At 38.1% G+C, this 16,950-nt stretch overlaps 1 protein-coding gene across 1 annotated transcript; it reads left to right on the top strand.

Moving 5' to 3' along the window:
- The first annotated feature begins 5,674 nt into the window (after window positions 1–5,674).
- On the top strand, window positions 5,675–7,745 carry LOC133723039 (uncharacterized). Its single transcript, XM_062149877.1, has 3 exons — window positions 5,675–6,443; window positions 6,553–7,378; window positions 7,472–7,745. The coding sequence occupies exons 1-3, from the start codon at window positions 5,801–5,803 to the stop codon at window positions 7,743–7,745; spliced, it is 1,743 nt and encodes a 580-aa protein (XP_062005861.1). The 5' UTR covers window positions 5,675–5,800.
- Window positions 7,746–16,950: the final 9,205 nt, after the last annotated feature.

The raw sequence follows: 16,950 nt of genomic DNA, 5'->3' as shown, positions 1-16,950 counted from the left end.
CTGATAATGAAAACCCAGCACAAAGACCAGGTAGGACTGGATCCTGACGACGAGCCAGCAACCCAAATCGATCCGATTGCCGGAAACCACGACGACTACCATAACTCTAAAAAGCATGGACTTATTTGAGATCTGACGAGCAGATCCAACAACTAACAAACTAAAGACTAACAGCAAAACCAGTAAACTAAACAGACTAAACAAAAACCCTAGCCCAAAGGCTCGGCCCAAAAGCCACTCCCCACAAGGATCCGACGCTGCAATCCACCAAGGTCGAGTCCAGTGCCCGCGCGCTCCGCAGTCCCGCCCTTCTGCACTGCCCCGCCGCCGCAGCGAATCCCACCACCACAACGTCGTAGCACCACAAAGCGGGCCACCCCAGTACCTGGACGCCAACAGAAGCAGAAACCCCAGAGAGATCAGATCCCCTCCAGGCCCGCCTCTGCCATGAGATCGAGAACCCAGCCTTCGCCAAGCCTCCAACCTCAGCCCCGCCATCGCCAAGCAACGCCAAGCCACCATCCTCTGCCGTGACACCAGAATCAGCCGGTAAATCGCACCACGCCGAGCCACCTTGACCCCCGAACCAAGAAGAAAGAAAACCGATCGGTCTTCTCTGTCCGAGATCCAGCCGCCATTCCTCCCTAGGCCAAACCTCCGGCATAAAACTGCACCGATCATCCTCTCTCGGACCGGAACGCTACGGCAGGAGCGCCGACGGCGTTCGGCCGGGAGAGGCACCACTCGTACTCCCTCTGTTTTTTCGCCGCGCGTGAGGCGCGTTCCTTTCACCACTCTCCTTTGTTAATGAAGCTTAATACTTAAGGATTTAGTTTTGGTCAAATAATAATTATAACTATGTAAATTACCAGTAACATTTATGTGAAATATGACTAACACATAACAAGCAAAAATACTCAAACAAAAGTCGGAACTAAAGTGAACAAAGGTACCACTAATTAATATTAAAAAAAAAAAAATACCACTAATTAAAGTTGCAATTTTTTTTTTGTTTAAAAAAAAAAAAAAAACTCTTAGCCCACCCCACCCTTACATATGTCAGTGAGAATCAAACTCATGACCTTTACAATATTGGAATTATAATTTACCAACAGGTCACAGCTCACCGACAAAGTTGCAAATTTCAATTTGAACTTTTTCATTCTATCTTATTAAGTTATCAGTAAATAAATAAGAGTACTTCTATTCATACCTCCACATTTGGCATATGGAACTCTCTAAATTTTTTTGCCTCATTTTGTCCCTGCAGAGAACAGAAGATTAAAACAAAAAAAAAGGAAAAAATTGGAACCAAGCCCGTAGTGTTCCTTCTTCTTCCGTGCTCTTTCTCTTTTTGGTTGATGGGTTATTTTGCTAATTAATTTTGGTGGGTGTGGAGATTTCAAGGATAGGATTTTAGTCTTAGGCCTGAATAACTAAATGTCGTGGATAGCAAAATTTATGCTAATATTTCTGCTTTTAAATTGAACAAACTGGTGGATGAAAGTGCACCCCCAGAGAGAGAATGTTGTCTCCGTTTAATTTTGACCCAAACATGAAACAAGCGTGGACCTGACCAAAAAGGAAAACATTTGATCTTAGATTTTGTTACAATCCAGGCCATGGGTTATATAAGTAAAGTGATTAAGGAAGAAGTATAATATTCTTACAGTTTAAAGAAGAAGTATAATATTCTTACAGTTTAAAGAAGTAAAGTGATTAACACGTCAGGACGTTAACCTAAAAGAATACGGTGCCGTACAATTCGACGTGGACTTTTCTCAACGTAGAGACGGACGCGTCAACCCCCAGAGTCATCACTCAATTATGTCGGTGCTGATTTGATTGTTATTCTAATTATTTAATTACTGGGCGATTATTATTATATAATAATCTCGTTGCAGCTTACGCTACAGTCACTGACTGTGACTCATGCAACTAATTTTCCTCCCACTGAATCAAGATGCCCATTTCCACCACTCATTTTTCTTCGTTTCTTTTCCAAACCAGCTTCTCCTTTTCAAATGTTTATTCAATTCTTTTTTTTTTCTTTTTCTCTTTTTATGGGTCTGATCTTTTTCAGTAGTACTAGAAAATACAAGAAGGGCTTGTACAGTTATTTGAAATGTTATTGCATGAACTACAATTATGATTAACATTTTTGGTCTGTGATATATTCTTTTTTATTTTTTGGGGTGTGAGGCATTTCATGCCATCATTATAATAAGTAAACGAGGATCACCTATTGGCACATAATCATGTAAATAAATGGCTGCACAATGAATAGTATGTCGGGTGTGAGAAAGTGTACTATGATGTACATTAGTTCACCAAGACACGGTGGAACAAGGAAAATGCACAACTACTTGATATCAATTATTAGTGGATCATTAGTGGCTCCGGATTGTATCGTTCATATTACTTATAATACTTTTATATGAAAGAACTTATTTGATAAAAAAAAATAATAATAATACTTGACATCAATTATATTAGTTTACCAAGAACTATGATTAACTTTTCGACATAGTTTCTTCATGTTAGCCTTGAAAATATTCAAATGGAAGGAACGATGGGTGAGGAGATGCCTACCAAGAACCAAAATTGGCTTTCCAACGAGGGTACATACCCTTGAGGACTGAGATCCACAGTCCCATCTTAGTCTGAGAGTGCTTAGTTGGAGATGCTTAACGAGCATGTCATCGCTGTAATAGTCATTGATAATGTTGGCAAAACCCTAGAAAGCCACTAGAAATCCTATAGAGAGAGAGAGAGAGAGAGAGAGAGAGGGCGATTAGGCTGTAAGACAAGTTACTATCTTAAAATTAAGATTAAAAGATGTTCAAACTGGGAGGAGAGCAGAGAAAGAGCATAGGAAGGCATTGGACTTTTCTAATTGAACAAAGTGCCGGACTGCCGGCATGACAAAAGTACCCAAGTTTGTGAAATTAATATTAACATTACCAAGAAAAATGAAGAAGGACGAAGAAAGGAAGAGCGAAAAGTACAATATGGTGTCCACAAACAATATATAGCTTAAGCTTCAATATTGAGAAGAGTAGCCTTTTCTTCCATTTGGTGTTGAAAAGAAGGGTATGTATTAATTAATCTAAATAGGGCATATAAGGCTTTTATATATCCTTGTCTGTATGCGTCATGCATGCATGATGCATATGGGTTGGAGAATATTGTTGAAACTGAGAGATATTTAAGCAAGCTAGAAGACTTGTCGAAATTACGTACATATGACTTGTATATTATGGGATATGGCTATGGTAAAAAAAGAGGCATGAACAACTAGCTAGCCCTAGCTAAGTCATTGTTTTTATGTAGTCGAACCATTTAAGAAATTCTTTTCTTACGGGTCAAAAATGCAAGAATAACATTATTTCATATAATGTGTCTTTTTTATTAAGTTTTAAAGTGTTAATTTTCAGATACTTTGTCTATGTAATGTAAAATTATTTCACAACAATTGTGACGGGAATATAATCTAATACGCTTAATCGTTCACTTGAATACTCCAGAACTCCCTCGCCAACTTGGGGATCGAGTGGGGAACCTACATGTCTGTAGGGGTATGTGTGACTGACTGAGATGTCCAGCTCGAAGAGAATAACGGATCGAGTAAGAAATGAAGAGGAATAAGTGGGGTGACTGGGGTCAAAAGACTTGAATCGCTTTCTTCATATTGAAGCCAATAATGCAGTAATTCATTTCAATAAAATAATTTTAAGGTCGAGGAAAGCGCTTCTACTCGATCCCATTCCCAAAGTCCCAAACATTATTGGCAAGTGCAATTAAGCTATGAATATGACCAATACTAATTGGTCTAATTAAGATATGGATGTGAGTCGTGCAAATAAATGTAGTGCACCTATAGGAAAATTACAGAAACGAAGATGATGATCAATCAAATAAGTCAAGGACTACTAATGAACCGGCTAAATTTATAAAAAATAATATGTACTCAATAACTAGAAGATAAGCTAGATCTTGGTAATAGTTTTGCTTGCTTCTCTAATTCACATCACAACTGAATCAATAACGTACATATAGACTTGCTCCTGTAATAATTACCCATAATCAAACAAAGTTATATAAGTTAGCGGAAGTGCTAACCCATACGTGTTCGTACGCTTATCGTGTAACTCAACTTTTAATATAATTGACTTTGGTTAATTTGTTATTACTCTTTTATTTTTGTTTCTTTTAAGGGGGGTTTTGGCTTTTTTGTTTTTTTTTTTAATAATAAATTGATATCATTAGAAATAAATAGTCAAAAGTTAAAGTCTACATACAGTCATAGACTTAAACAAGAATTCCGGCAAGAAAATTCTGAATAACCTACCTATGCTCAAAATCTCCTATTCGAAAAACCAACCTTAACATTCTAAATCTGAGACCAAGCCCAAAGGCAAAGGCGAATGCCCAAACAAAAACTATGCTAGCAACACTGGCGGATCCATGCACAGTTGAGCCCGTCCAAGATTTTTGGGCTTAAAAAAAAAATTAGATGTATGTTTTTTTTTTTTTTTTTTTTTTAATTGGGGTTTGTCCAGACAATAGAAACCCAGTAGCCCAGTAGCCGACCCGAACTAACTCCCCACTCCCGAGTCTCGACTCCACTCATCGACTACGGGTCAACTGGAGAATCGTCTATCGTCTCTCACAGAGTCACAGTCTCACTCAGTCGCTCTCTCCCACTTCCTCCTCCTCTTGCCGCCTGCGGCTCAGCCGGCTCTCTCGACTCCACTAGTCCACTCATCGAGTACGGGTCTACGGCCTATTCGAAGTTTCGAACTGGTCAACTAGAGAATCGTCTCTCACAGTCTCACTCTCTCCCACTTCCTCCTCCTCTCGCCGCCTATGGCTCAGCCGGTTCTCCCTTCTCCACTTCTCTCAGAGAGTCAGAGATCAACTGATCAAGTTCAATTTTGTTTAATTTTGTAAGTTCAATTTTGTTTAATTGAATCAATCCAATTTGGGGCAATTTATAGGGTTAAGGATTGATGTAAAATTCAATTTCGTAGGTTGTATTGGATATTTGGATTGAAGCTTTCGTGGATTGAAGAATGAAGGTTGCAGACTGGAAATCAGGTAGGCTGTAGGCAGCATTCTCTCCGTCTCCTTGTTCTGCAAAGCTACAATCTACTGCTTTCCAAGGTACTTTTTTCTTTTCTTTTCATTGTGCATATAAAATTGTGGCTTATATTGTGGCTTTTGTTTTTGTTAAATTAGTTATTATGAAAAGTAGTTAATTCAAAGTTAATTTCTTAATTTATAGGTGTTAGAGACTTAGAGTAAAATGCTAAATCATGAGCCAAAACCGAAGCGATCAAAATTCATTGACACATGGTTTAAAAGAACAAATGTTGAGTCTTCAAGTTCAAATGTGGTTTCTGAACCTTCCATATCCTCTCCAAATATTGATGTTGAACCTTAACCTTCCATTCCTGAACCACAAAATAATATCAACGCTCTTGAACGTGATCCTTGATTACGTTGTGCCATATGGAAATATCCAGTGAATGAGCGTGATAGTATTCGAAAAACCTATGTTTTGTTGGGTCTATTTCAACCCGAGTTAGAATTTCCATTTACCGAACAAGGGAGTCAACAACGTAGATTTTAGTTTTCTTGGTTCAAGTCGTATCCATGGCTTGAATATTCAATTGCTCTTGATAGGGCGTATTGCTTCCCTTGTTTTCTATTTGACACTGAAGATTCTCACCATCCAGCATTCACCATTGATGGGTTTAAGGCTTGGAAGAAGGTTTCTGGTAGTGATAATGTGTTGATGAAGCATGTAGGAGGCCTTAATTCTCCCCATCACGCTGCAATGCAAAAATGGGATTTAATAAGAAATCCTACCAAACAAATTGAAACGGTTTTTCAGTCAAAATATGTGAAAGATATAGAGGACAATCGATTGAGGCTTAAGGCTTCAATAGAAAGTGTAAGATTGCTAGCTAATCAAGGAGCTGCTTTTAGAGGCCATGATGAAACTGAAGACTCATTGAATGTGGGATATTTTAGAGAGGTCATAAAATCCTTTTCAAGAATGAGTGTAGAGGTTGAGAGAGTTGTTTTGGGAAATGCTCCCGGAAATGCCAAGTACATTAGTCCATCAATTCAAAAGCAACTTCTAAATATTCTTGGTAATAAAGTGAGGAACAAGATACGTGAAGAAGTTGGAGATTCCAAATATTGTATTCTTGTTGATGAAGAAGTAGATACATCTAGTAAGGAACAAATGGCCATTATTTTGAGGTTTGTTGATTGTCAAGGTATTATTCGAGAACAATTTTTTAAGATTGTGAGTGTTCCTAACACTACCTCACAAACTCTTAAAGATGAGATTTCTAAAGTACTTACTATGTACAATCTTCAAGTGAGAAATATGCGTGGTCAAGGATATGATGGTGCTAGCAATATGAGAGGTATTTATAATGGGTTACAAGCATTGTTTCTTGAAGAGTGTCCTTATGCTTATTATGTGCATTGTTTTGCTCACCGCTTGCAATTGACATTGAATGCTACAGCCTACAGCTAAAGGGGTGCATGACATTTGGCAATTTTTTTCAACTTTAAGTTTAATTGTGAATTTTGTTGATTCTTCTGCTAAGCGTCATTCTGCATTAAAAGCTGTGAGAAAGGAAGAAATCGCAGATTTGGTAGCTTGTGGCCAACTTCAAACAAGTACTGGTGCTAATCAAGTTTGTACTTTGCAACGAGCTGCTGCTACACGTTGGAGTTCACATTTTCATTCAATTAAGAGTTTGATTGAATTGTTTAGTTCAACAAAAAAAACTCTTGATGATATGATTGAGCAAGCACCCTTGGAATTTCAAGGACAAGCTTTGTCTATTCTTAAAGCTATGAGGTCTTTTGATTTTGTGTTCTGCTTGCTTCTAATGCACAAATTGATGAAAATTACTGAAGTTCTTTGTCAAACATTGCAGCGAAAATCTCTTGACTTCGTACATGCTATGAAGTTTGTTGGACATACAAAATCATTTCTTCAAGAGATGAGAGAAGAAGGCTGGGATGACTTGGTAAGAAATGTAGAATCTTTTTGTGAAAAGCATGATATTGATATGCCTAATATGAATGCTCGTTATAAGGATGGTACAGGTCGTGGTTGCCAACAAAGAGGTTTCATTACAGTTGAGCATCATTACCATATAGATGTCTTCAATGCTTTAGTTGATTTTCAGTTGAGTGAGTTGAATAGAAGATTCTCAGACCAAACATCTGAACTTCTTATACTTAGTTCAACCTTGGATCTTTGTGATAACTTTAGGAATTTTAAAACTGAAGATGCATGCAATCTTGCAAAGAAGTTTTATCCTGAAGATTTTGTTGATAGTGAAATGTTTGCTTTAGAATTAGAGTGTGCATATTATGAGAAAGATATGTGTAGTGAACCAAAGTTCCAGAATTTGTAATCCATTTCTGATTTGTGCAGAATGTTGGTTCAAACAAGGAAGTCAGAATTTTTCCCTATGCTTTATAGATTGATTTGTCTAGTTTTGACTATTCCTGTTTCTACGGCGACCACTGAAAGAGCATTTTCAGCTATGAACATCATTAAGAATAAACTTAGAAACAAGATGGAAGATGAGTTTCTTGATGATTGTATGGTCCTTCACATTGAGAAGGAATATGTTGAATCTATTGACAATGAATCGGTGATCAAGGACTTTGAAGCTTGTGGAACTCGTAGAGTTAGATTTAGTTAGTTTAGGCTCTTGTATTGCATTGCGCGTTTATTTTGTTGTTGATTTTGTTTTTTAGTTTTGTATAGATATGCATTTGAGGGGTAAGGCTCACTACGTCCCCCCCTGACTAGGTGTAATTTTTTTTTTAAATTAATAAAATTCTCTCGCACCTTCGAGATTCTTCATAATATATATATATATATATATATATATATATATATATATATATATATATATATATATATATATATATATATATTCTTTAAGAAATCTAAGCCCGTCCAAGATTTCAATCCTGGATCCGCCATTGGCTAGCAAGAAGAAGAATACTCTGCACAGCTTGCCAAACTGTCACTGCCGCCGTCTCTGGCGACCAGCCCTATTAGCCCATTGTAGCCAAACCGCCCACCAGGAAGGCAGTCGACAACACTAACCACCAAGTTACTACAACACCAGTAAAGCCCAGTAAAAACCTCTGATATGTTGCACTGCAATCTCTTGCACCATGATCTGCCACAAAACAGGCTAGAATAGCCTTGATCCCAAAGGATAAATCAACCAACAAATGCGCTGATTGAAGCCAACCCAACCGCACAGAGTGACTAGCATCGCCAGACAACCCAAAATCATCAGGGAGGCCAGCCAAATTGAAATCGGCCGAAACCCATGAAACCAAATCTCTAATCCTTGGAAGACAGAGGAAGATAATATCGACGTCAAGCATTGCTAGGCATGATGAGATCCGACCGTAAGGAGGGCGCCGCAGCTGTTGAATGCGAAACCTAGGTTTCGACTCTGACATTTTCCCTTAATAGAGGCGATAGTTTGGTGTCAAAGGATTTTGGCTTCTTGTCTCCCTTGAATTGTTCTCTTTTTCATTCAATAAATCATTCTTCTTTGCCAAAAAAAGGGGCATGATAAAAAGAAAGGATGCCCAGATAATTTACTATATACTAAATGTCCTATACTGTTCATAAGCCCTGTTCATTTCACTGTTCATTTAGCAGTGAAATGACGGTTTTGCCCTCGGGCTGTATGTGGAGAGAAAAAGGCTCGAGTTTTCTGTTTCGTTCTAGAAGCCTACATTGACTACAGCCAAATACAAACGCTTCGTTCTATTTTCGGTTTTGTTCTCGGATACAGACGCCGCGTGAAACGTAGGTATCAAGCGTATCGATCAAGCTCTCAGATACAAAGGTTGGGCTGCAAACGAATAGGAGGGGTTTGGTTTGAAAGCTTTTGAATTTTTGGTTTGAAATCAAAAATATTAAATCAAATCAAAAATTCAAAAGCTTTCAAACCAAACCCCCTCCTATTCGTTTGCAGCCCAACCTTTGTATCTGAGAGCTTGATCGATACGCTTAATACCTCTGTTTCACGCAGCGTCTGTATCCGAGAACAAAACCTAAAATAGAACGAAGCGTTTGTATCTGGCTGCAGTCAATGTAGGCTTCTAGAACAAAACAAAAAACTCGGGCCTTTTTCTCTCCACATATAGCCCGAGGGAAAAACCGTCATTTCACTGCTAAATGAACAGTGAAATGAACAGGGCTTATGTATAGTATAGGACATTTAGTATATAGTAAATGACATTTTTCATATTTCTTTTATACGTTTAAATGCATTTAGTGATATCAGTTTTCCTTGTCCCGCGCCTTTGTTTCACTTGAAATGCATTAGTGATATCAGAAAGCCTGTAACTCCATCTATTCTGGCACGGCATTGACGGCAACCATGGCAAACAAAATAACCACTTGCAATGAATTCTTTCAGATCAGTAAGCATATGCTCAAGAAGCAGAGATTCTTTGTAGCACATCTGCTCTAGAGTTTCTTTTATGAATTGTGCCAAGGTGTTCGATGAAATGCCTCAATGAGCTCGAAAGCTCCATGTCTGAGAAGGGTTGACATTATCCACAAGCATAAGGACATGGGAAGATTTAAGTTACTCTACCACTCCATTTTTCGGTCTCTTAATTTCATATTAAGCTATTGGAGGTTGTTAAACTTAGGTTTGATATTGTTATGTTCATTTCTTCACTGTGACAGAGTTCTTGACCTTCTTTTGAGGGGAGAGGTAAAGTGTTTGATGAAATGAGCGATGAATTGCCCGGCTACAGGCATGTGAGAACAAGGCATGCATGAGTACTTGGGAGGCCGTTATATCCTTCTCTGAACGAGGATAGATGCAAGTTCAGTAAGTTACTCGACTAAACCACTACTTAGATTTATCTGAGAATGTCTACATTACTGTCCAATTTCCAGAGATTTTTGTGTTCTCGACTTTCGTTCCCCTTGATTTTGCCATTCCTCATTGTAAGAAATTGATTACCGTACCCTAAGAAGTTATTAGTGATGATGGACATAGGTGTAGAAATGTAGAACTTTGGAACTAGTCTGATATAAAAATTAATGCACAATGATCAAAATGGCGTAGAGTCTATATTAAAATATGATTTATAAAAAATTCAGTTAAATTAAAAAGGATTAAATACTCGTTACTCCTCATACTTTTGCATGAAAAACAGTTTAGTCCAATTTTTTTAAATTAAACAGTTTAGTCCTTATTCTTTTTAATTCTCACACAACAGGTCCTAAAATGACTATTATACCCCTCACTTTTTTTTTTCTCTCTCTCTCTACATAGACACACACACACACACACACACACACACACACATATATATATATATATATGTGTGTGTGTGTGTGTGTGTGTGTGTGTATAGAGAGAGAGGCAGAAAAAATAAAAAATAAAAAGAGAGAAAAATAAAAAAATAAAAAGTGAGGGGTATAATAGTCATTTTAGGACCTGTTGTGTGAGAATTAAAAAGAATAAGGACTAAACTGTTTAATTTAAAAAATTTGGACTAAACTGTTTTTCATGCAAAAGTATGAGGAGTAACGAGTATTTAATCCAATTAAAAAGTATTTGCCATTTAATTATAATTCTCATCGATTCAGTTGGCTTAGATAATTTGTATTTGTCAAGGGGTAAAGCTATAGCACGTTAACATTTCTTATACATGTCCTATTTTATGTAATATTTACCACTTTGAAGACTCATGTTAGTACTTTGAGGACTCATGTGGTAACTAAAAAAAAGTCCTTGTAATAGTAAATAAGGTCCTCGTTAGAGTAAAGTAGGTTCTCATTTGAGTAATTAAGTCCTAAAAGTGATAATTACAATAGGTTCTCATTTGAATAATTAAGTCCTAAAAGTGGTAATTGTATAAATGTCATATGTTAACATATTGTAGAATTTCCCTTTGTCAAGAATACTTAATTATTGTAGAAGAACAAAGTGTTTTCAATATGACTGAAAGTTACATATTATTAAAAATGAATCTTTTTTGAAGGAAACAATGAATTTTATTCATCAAGTATGATTTAGATCATACAATAGGGCATCCGAAATAATAGTCGGAACAGAGGTAAACCACTCAGTCTGAATAGAATATTCAAAACCAAGGCTTGCCAACCTATGAGCAACATAATTTGTGGTTATAAATCTGGGCCCCCTCTTGACTCGGACAAGCTCATTTGGTCTGCATCCACTTTGGGGGAGTACACAGTCAAATCTGGTTATAAATTCGCCGTTTCAAGGTCCATTCCCACTCTCATTTGTCACCCCCATCAGTCTCACCAAATTCATCCTCAAGTCTGGAAGTGGATTTGGAAACTTCGTGCCCCATCCAAAATCAAGTTCTTCTTGTGGCGTGCTGCATCCAACATTTTGGCTACAAACTCAAACAGATTTAGAAGACACTTGACTACTTCCTCTATATGTCCTCTCTGTGACTCTAATCCGGAGACGATTGAACATGGGTTACTTCTCTGTCCTCTGGTTATTCTGACCTGGTTTTCTCATCCTCTCACCTACCGTATTGACACTCAAGGAATTACCACCTTTGACAATTGGTTGTTGGCGCTGTTCAATTATGACAATAGTTTAGCTCTGGATGATGCTCATTTCCCCACCCATGTTGCTTTCCTCCTGTGGTATATTTGGAAATACAGGTGTAATCTCATTTTCAAGCAAGTTCCTTATAATCCTTCGATTGTCGCTTCCCTAGCCTTCGCTGCATCAGGGGAATTCCTTCAGATCCCTCCCAAGCTGCTTCCCCCACGACACTCTTGCGTCGCTGATCTGTCTACCAAGGAGACCCATTGGTCTGCCCCTCAATGTGGTTCTCTTAAAATTAATACGGATGCGGCTTGGGATGAAGATTCGCACTCTTGTGGTTTGGCGGTGGTGATTCGTGATCCATCTGGAATCATTGTGGGGGGCTCCTCCAGGTTTGACTTCTCTTCCTCTCCTTTGGCTGCTGAAGCTATGGCTATTGAGCTTGGCCTCATCGCAGCCTCCTCCCTCTCCCTCTCTTCTCTACTGCTGGAATCTGATTCATTATCTCTGATTTCGGCTCTGCAAAATCCCCTTTCTACGGTGGGCTGGACGACTTCCCCAATTGTTGCTCGTATACGAGCTCTTGCCGGCCGCTTCCATCGTGTTGATTGGTACTCCAATCCTCCCCCCTCCCTTATGCGTATTTTGCTCTTCGATGATGCGGCCCCCCCTCCTTAGCTGTGCCTTTGGAGTTTTCTTGCTTTCTTTGTTTCTTTGTTTGTTGCTTTGTTTCTTTCCTTTGTTCGTTTCCTCTGTAATGTTTCTTCAATGTCAAAAAAAAAAAAAAAAAAAAACATAATTTGTGGTTCTTCCCCTAAACCCTATTTATGAAGCAATTCAATGAAATGAATCTAAAAGAGTAACAAGTCCAATAGTTGAAACTTATTGTGGTTCTTCCCCTAAACCCTATTTATTTATTTGGTCTTATACATTTTGCAAATTGCTCCGAGATTTTTAAAGAGTTAAAAATGAGATGATAATTTGTCGTCACCATCCATCTTTCCTAATCCAAACAAAGAAGTGAGGTGTAGTTATTTAAGCTCCAACCCCACTCATCCAACAGCTACTTCCCCACCGACTCGAGTAGACAACAACCAAACTTCAATGATCTATAACAGTCTTCGTCGCACTAATGACATTTTGAATTTGAAAGGGTGACAGCTGACGAGCCAAGACAACAAAGCAAGATTGAAATCCGTTGTGAGACTTCTCTTTTCTGTAGAGTTTTCTTCTCCATCAAGCCGGTTTAGGCCTAATTAAAGTTGTCGTTTACCAATTTCTTATCAACAATAAATTAATATAACTTTGCTAGTGTTGATTATTTAGATGATTACTGGTTAGATGAGACTCCTGTGATTATCCAGGATGTACTCTATGAGGATTCTTGTATTAGTACTCGAGGTATAGGTATTACGTCCCCCTCGCTGTACAATCATCCTTCTACTATTATTAATAATAACGGGCGTGGGGCTGAGCCTCCCAGTTAGGCTGGGTTCCAAACTCCTTTTCAAAAAAAAAAAAATTAAATTAATATAACTTTTAAAATAACCTGTTTTATTACATTTTATCAAACACATCATAATACTAAACCTTATAATTAACTAACTTTTTACATGACATAAGCTATGCCAAATAGACGAAATTGAGCATAGGCCAACTCTATCACTAGTTCACTATTCATGAGAACAGATAGACAGCATGGGACTGATTTACTGCTGCTGGCTAATTAAGCAGCTATATATTTGAACAAACAGAAAGAGCGCAGGCAAAGAAGAAGGAATATGAAATTATGAACTGATCGAGATCTGAGAAAATGGCCGGGGCATGATCTCCCATGTGAAAAACCAAAAAGTTACCAGTACTAGAGGAAGCAAGGTTTAGCTTGCAAGCCTCAATTCATTATTTGTTATCAATTGTAAAGATGGATATCACATGGTCATGGGACGTGCACTCAAACATTGTGTTGTAAATTTGTAATTTGTGAAGTAGAATGCTTTGCTATCCTTTGGAAAAATGCTTGGCTCGTTAGAACATTTGGGGGGAATTAAGGCAAGAATTCTAGAATTGCCAACTAAAATGCTACTCTTGAAATTAAGATGTTAAATGATTAGATTGATTATAGAGAAAAATCGGTCATTCAATTTACTCTCCTAACTTTTGTTGCTTCTACATACTCAAAGCAGTCAAGAGCAGATTTTCCTTCGGTTAAAAATTAAAATTAAATATCATTGGGAGATTACAATTTAATATCGTTGATGAGGTGAAAGCGTGCTTCTCTTTTCTTTTGGTGCTTCCCTAATGGTGAAGGTTGGAGACTTGGAGGGTTTTGGCAAGGCAGATCACCTAATTCTATTCGGGTGGTGATGCACTCACATGAGTCATGTTGTGGCGTTAGGTTGCAGGGAACTAGGAAGGGGATCACTAAGTTTGGGCTATTGTGTCTCAAATCATAATCCTTTTACTTGTTGCTTTTGGGCTGGGGTTAGACCCGTGCATCCTTAGGCCTTTCGATGTTATTTTGCGTGGCAGGATTGTTTAGTATTTATGTACACCATTAAAAGGTCTTAGGCAGATTTACTAGTTTCATTTCGAGTCATGTAACATCGTACTGGTTACGGTTTTAGGTTTGAGTTTCTTAAATTTAGTCACTATACAACCCAAGTCTATAATGGTGTAATTCTACCAGGGCATGACCTTGATTTTAGGCCGCATGTGGCTTAGGTTAGGCAGTAGTTCTTGCCCTTTTTTTTTTTTTTTTGAACAACAAAGTAAATATGTTTCTATTAACGAAAAAAGAATATATTAGATAAAAATATGAGCATCGATACATATTTCAGTGAAAGAAATTGAAATCCACAGTTGTAATAATAGTGTGCAAACAAAACATACGGATAAAAGTGTGATCTGTCAGTTTTATATAATTTATTCTTTTAAGACCCCTTTTAAACAAAATTGTTCATCTTAAGCCCCCTCTTTTTTTCCTATTTCTTTAAACCATTTTCAAAGCTGTATCAACAAAACACATGTTCACTGAATTTTTTTTCCAAATCATTCTCGGGGCCTGGGCCTGCTACATCAAGCTGTATCAAATGTGTATTAAACTGTATCAACAAAACACATTTTCACTCAATTTTGTCTCAAATCACCGTCAGGCCCTGGGCTCGAGACCGCCACATCTAACTGTATCAAATGTGTATTAAATTGTATCAAACTGTATCAACAAAACACAATTTCACTCAATTTTGTTCTAAATCACCTTCGGGGCCCAGACCCGCCACATCAAGCTGTATCAACAAAATACATTTTCATTCTATTTTGTCCCAAATCACCCTCGTGGTCGAGCCCGCCACGTCAAGTTGTATCAACAAAATACATTTTCAATCAATTTTGTTCCAAATCACCATTGTGGTCCAGACCCGCCACGGCAAGTTGTTTCAAGATGTATCAAATGTGTATCAAACTGTATCAGTTATTGATTGACCTTTAAAATCTATTTGCTGATATTTCTGAATTAATTAGTAGATGAAAGTTCATTATTCAAATCCTAAAATTCAAAATGAAGAACCGGAATTGGATAATCTCCATGCCCACCTAATGGGATGACCATGGACTAGGAACGCTCTTGTCTATGTTTTGAGTTTTGAGTCTTTTGACCCAACCAACCATGGACTTGACTGGCATGCATATACCAAACGCAAATTATACGTTTGAAGGAAAACATTGATCTCAGATTTTGTTACAATCCAGGGCTCCGGGCCATGCTTTTTTATATTATTCAGAAGTCATTAACACGTCGATCTGAAGAAGAAGAGGAAGCTGCCGTACAATTCCACGTGGACTTGTCTCAAGCCAACTCAGCGTCCAGACCCACCCGTCAACCCCAAAGTCATCCACTCATCCATGTCGGAGCTGATTTGCTCATTATTATTATAATAAATTTTTTTTCCATGATTATTATTATAATAAATTACTAAATAAGGGGTTATTGGGAAATTATATAATAAATATAATCTCGTTGCAACTAATTTTCCTCCCACTGAATCAAATGCGATACTTTCTGATATGCTTTTTGATTTCCAGCACTCTTTTTCTTTTCCTGGCTAGCTTCTTTTTCTGAAATATCTATTCAATTCTTTTTCAGTGTCAATAATACTAGAAACTACAAACATTATTATCATTTTTTTTCAGTGTCAATAATTGTTTTCGCAATCCTTCGTTCTGGCTTGCCCTCTGACTCCAAAGCTTTTTGTTCTGCAAGATCTTACGCGTCAGTTCCGGCGAGTATGGGTCCTTGAAGGAAAGTTTAGGGTTCGACAAAGACCCCAGAAGAACTTCGTGTTCGCATTTGATTTCAGGTGATGAGATCGAAACCGTGTGCTTTGGGGAGGGCCATCCGTGCACTTGTGATTATCCAGGATTACAATGGCTTTGCTCCTATTCTTACCATTGATATGGCATCACTGTTCTTCTGGGTGCGCATCAGTAATATGCCTCTTGCGTTGGAGGAGCCGGAAACCATCAAAGCTATGGCCAGTGTTGTTGGTACGTAGCTATCTTGATATGGATGATAAGCTGTTTAACACGAAGGGAACCATCCGGGTAAGGGTTGCTCATGCCTTAGACAAGCTTTTCTTCCTGAAGAAGACCCTAAAGCTGGCACCAGGTATTGTTGAAGAAATCGATTTATTTTTTGAAAACTTGTTGGGGTTATGTAAGAGTTGTAATATGGTATTCCACGAGGATGGTAAATGCAAGGCTACTCCACGCTCGACCATGAAGCAGGGAGCTTTGCAAAAAGAAAACAGGCTGGAGCTTCCAAATCCTTTCCAAAATGTAATCAATGGGGCTTATGCAACTGGAGGTTTTAGTTTTCAAGGGGATCGAACAATCCCTTCAATCCCTCGTACTCTCTTTGGCTTGAAGGAAACAACAAAGCCTCCGAAACCTGTGGTCATTAGAAAAGAAACTGTGAAAACCTCGGGGGATGTGGGAAGCTCTCGAGCATTGATACCGATTGATACTAATATTGAAATGGAGACTGTCAGTGAGTTGAAACACTCTACAGGTATGGTGGCAAACCAAGTACTGGATGTTGTGAATGTTGCAAGCCAGGAAAATGAGGATGTGATCGAACTTGAACTTGAGAAGCCAGAGGAGGTGGTCACTGATACCCCTTCTGTGGAAAAGGAAACTGTGATGCAGGAAATCACAACAAATACAGAACAGCAGGAAAAGGAAACCACAGAAGATATAACTCGAGGGAGAAGCGAGGAAGGCCTGCATCTCCTCGTGTGTCTCCTAAAAAAATGAAGGCTGGGAG

This window comes from Rosa rugosa, chromosome 7 (genome assembly GCF_958449725.1).
Source record: "Rosa rugosa chromosome 7, drRosRugo1.1, whole genome shotgun sequence".
NCBI lineage: Eukaryota > Viridiplantae > Streptophyta > Magnoliopsida > Rosales > Rosaceae > Rosa > Rosa rugosa.
The sequence above is the reverse complement of the archived record's forward strand: the minus strand, read 5'-3'. Positions and strand labels throughout refer to the sequence as shown.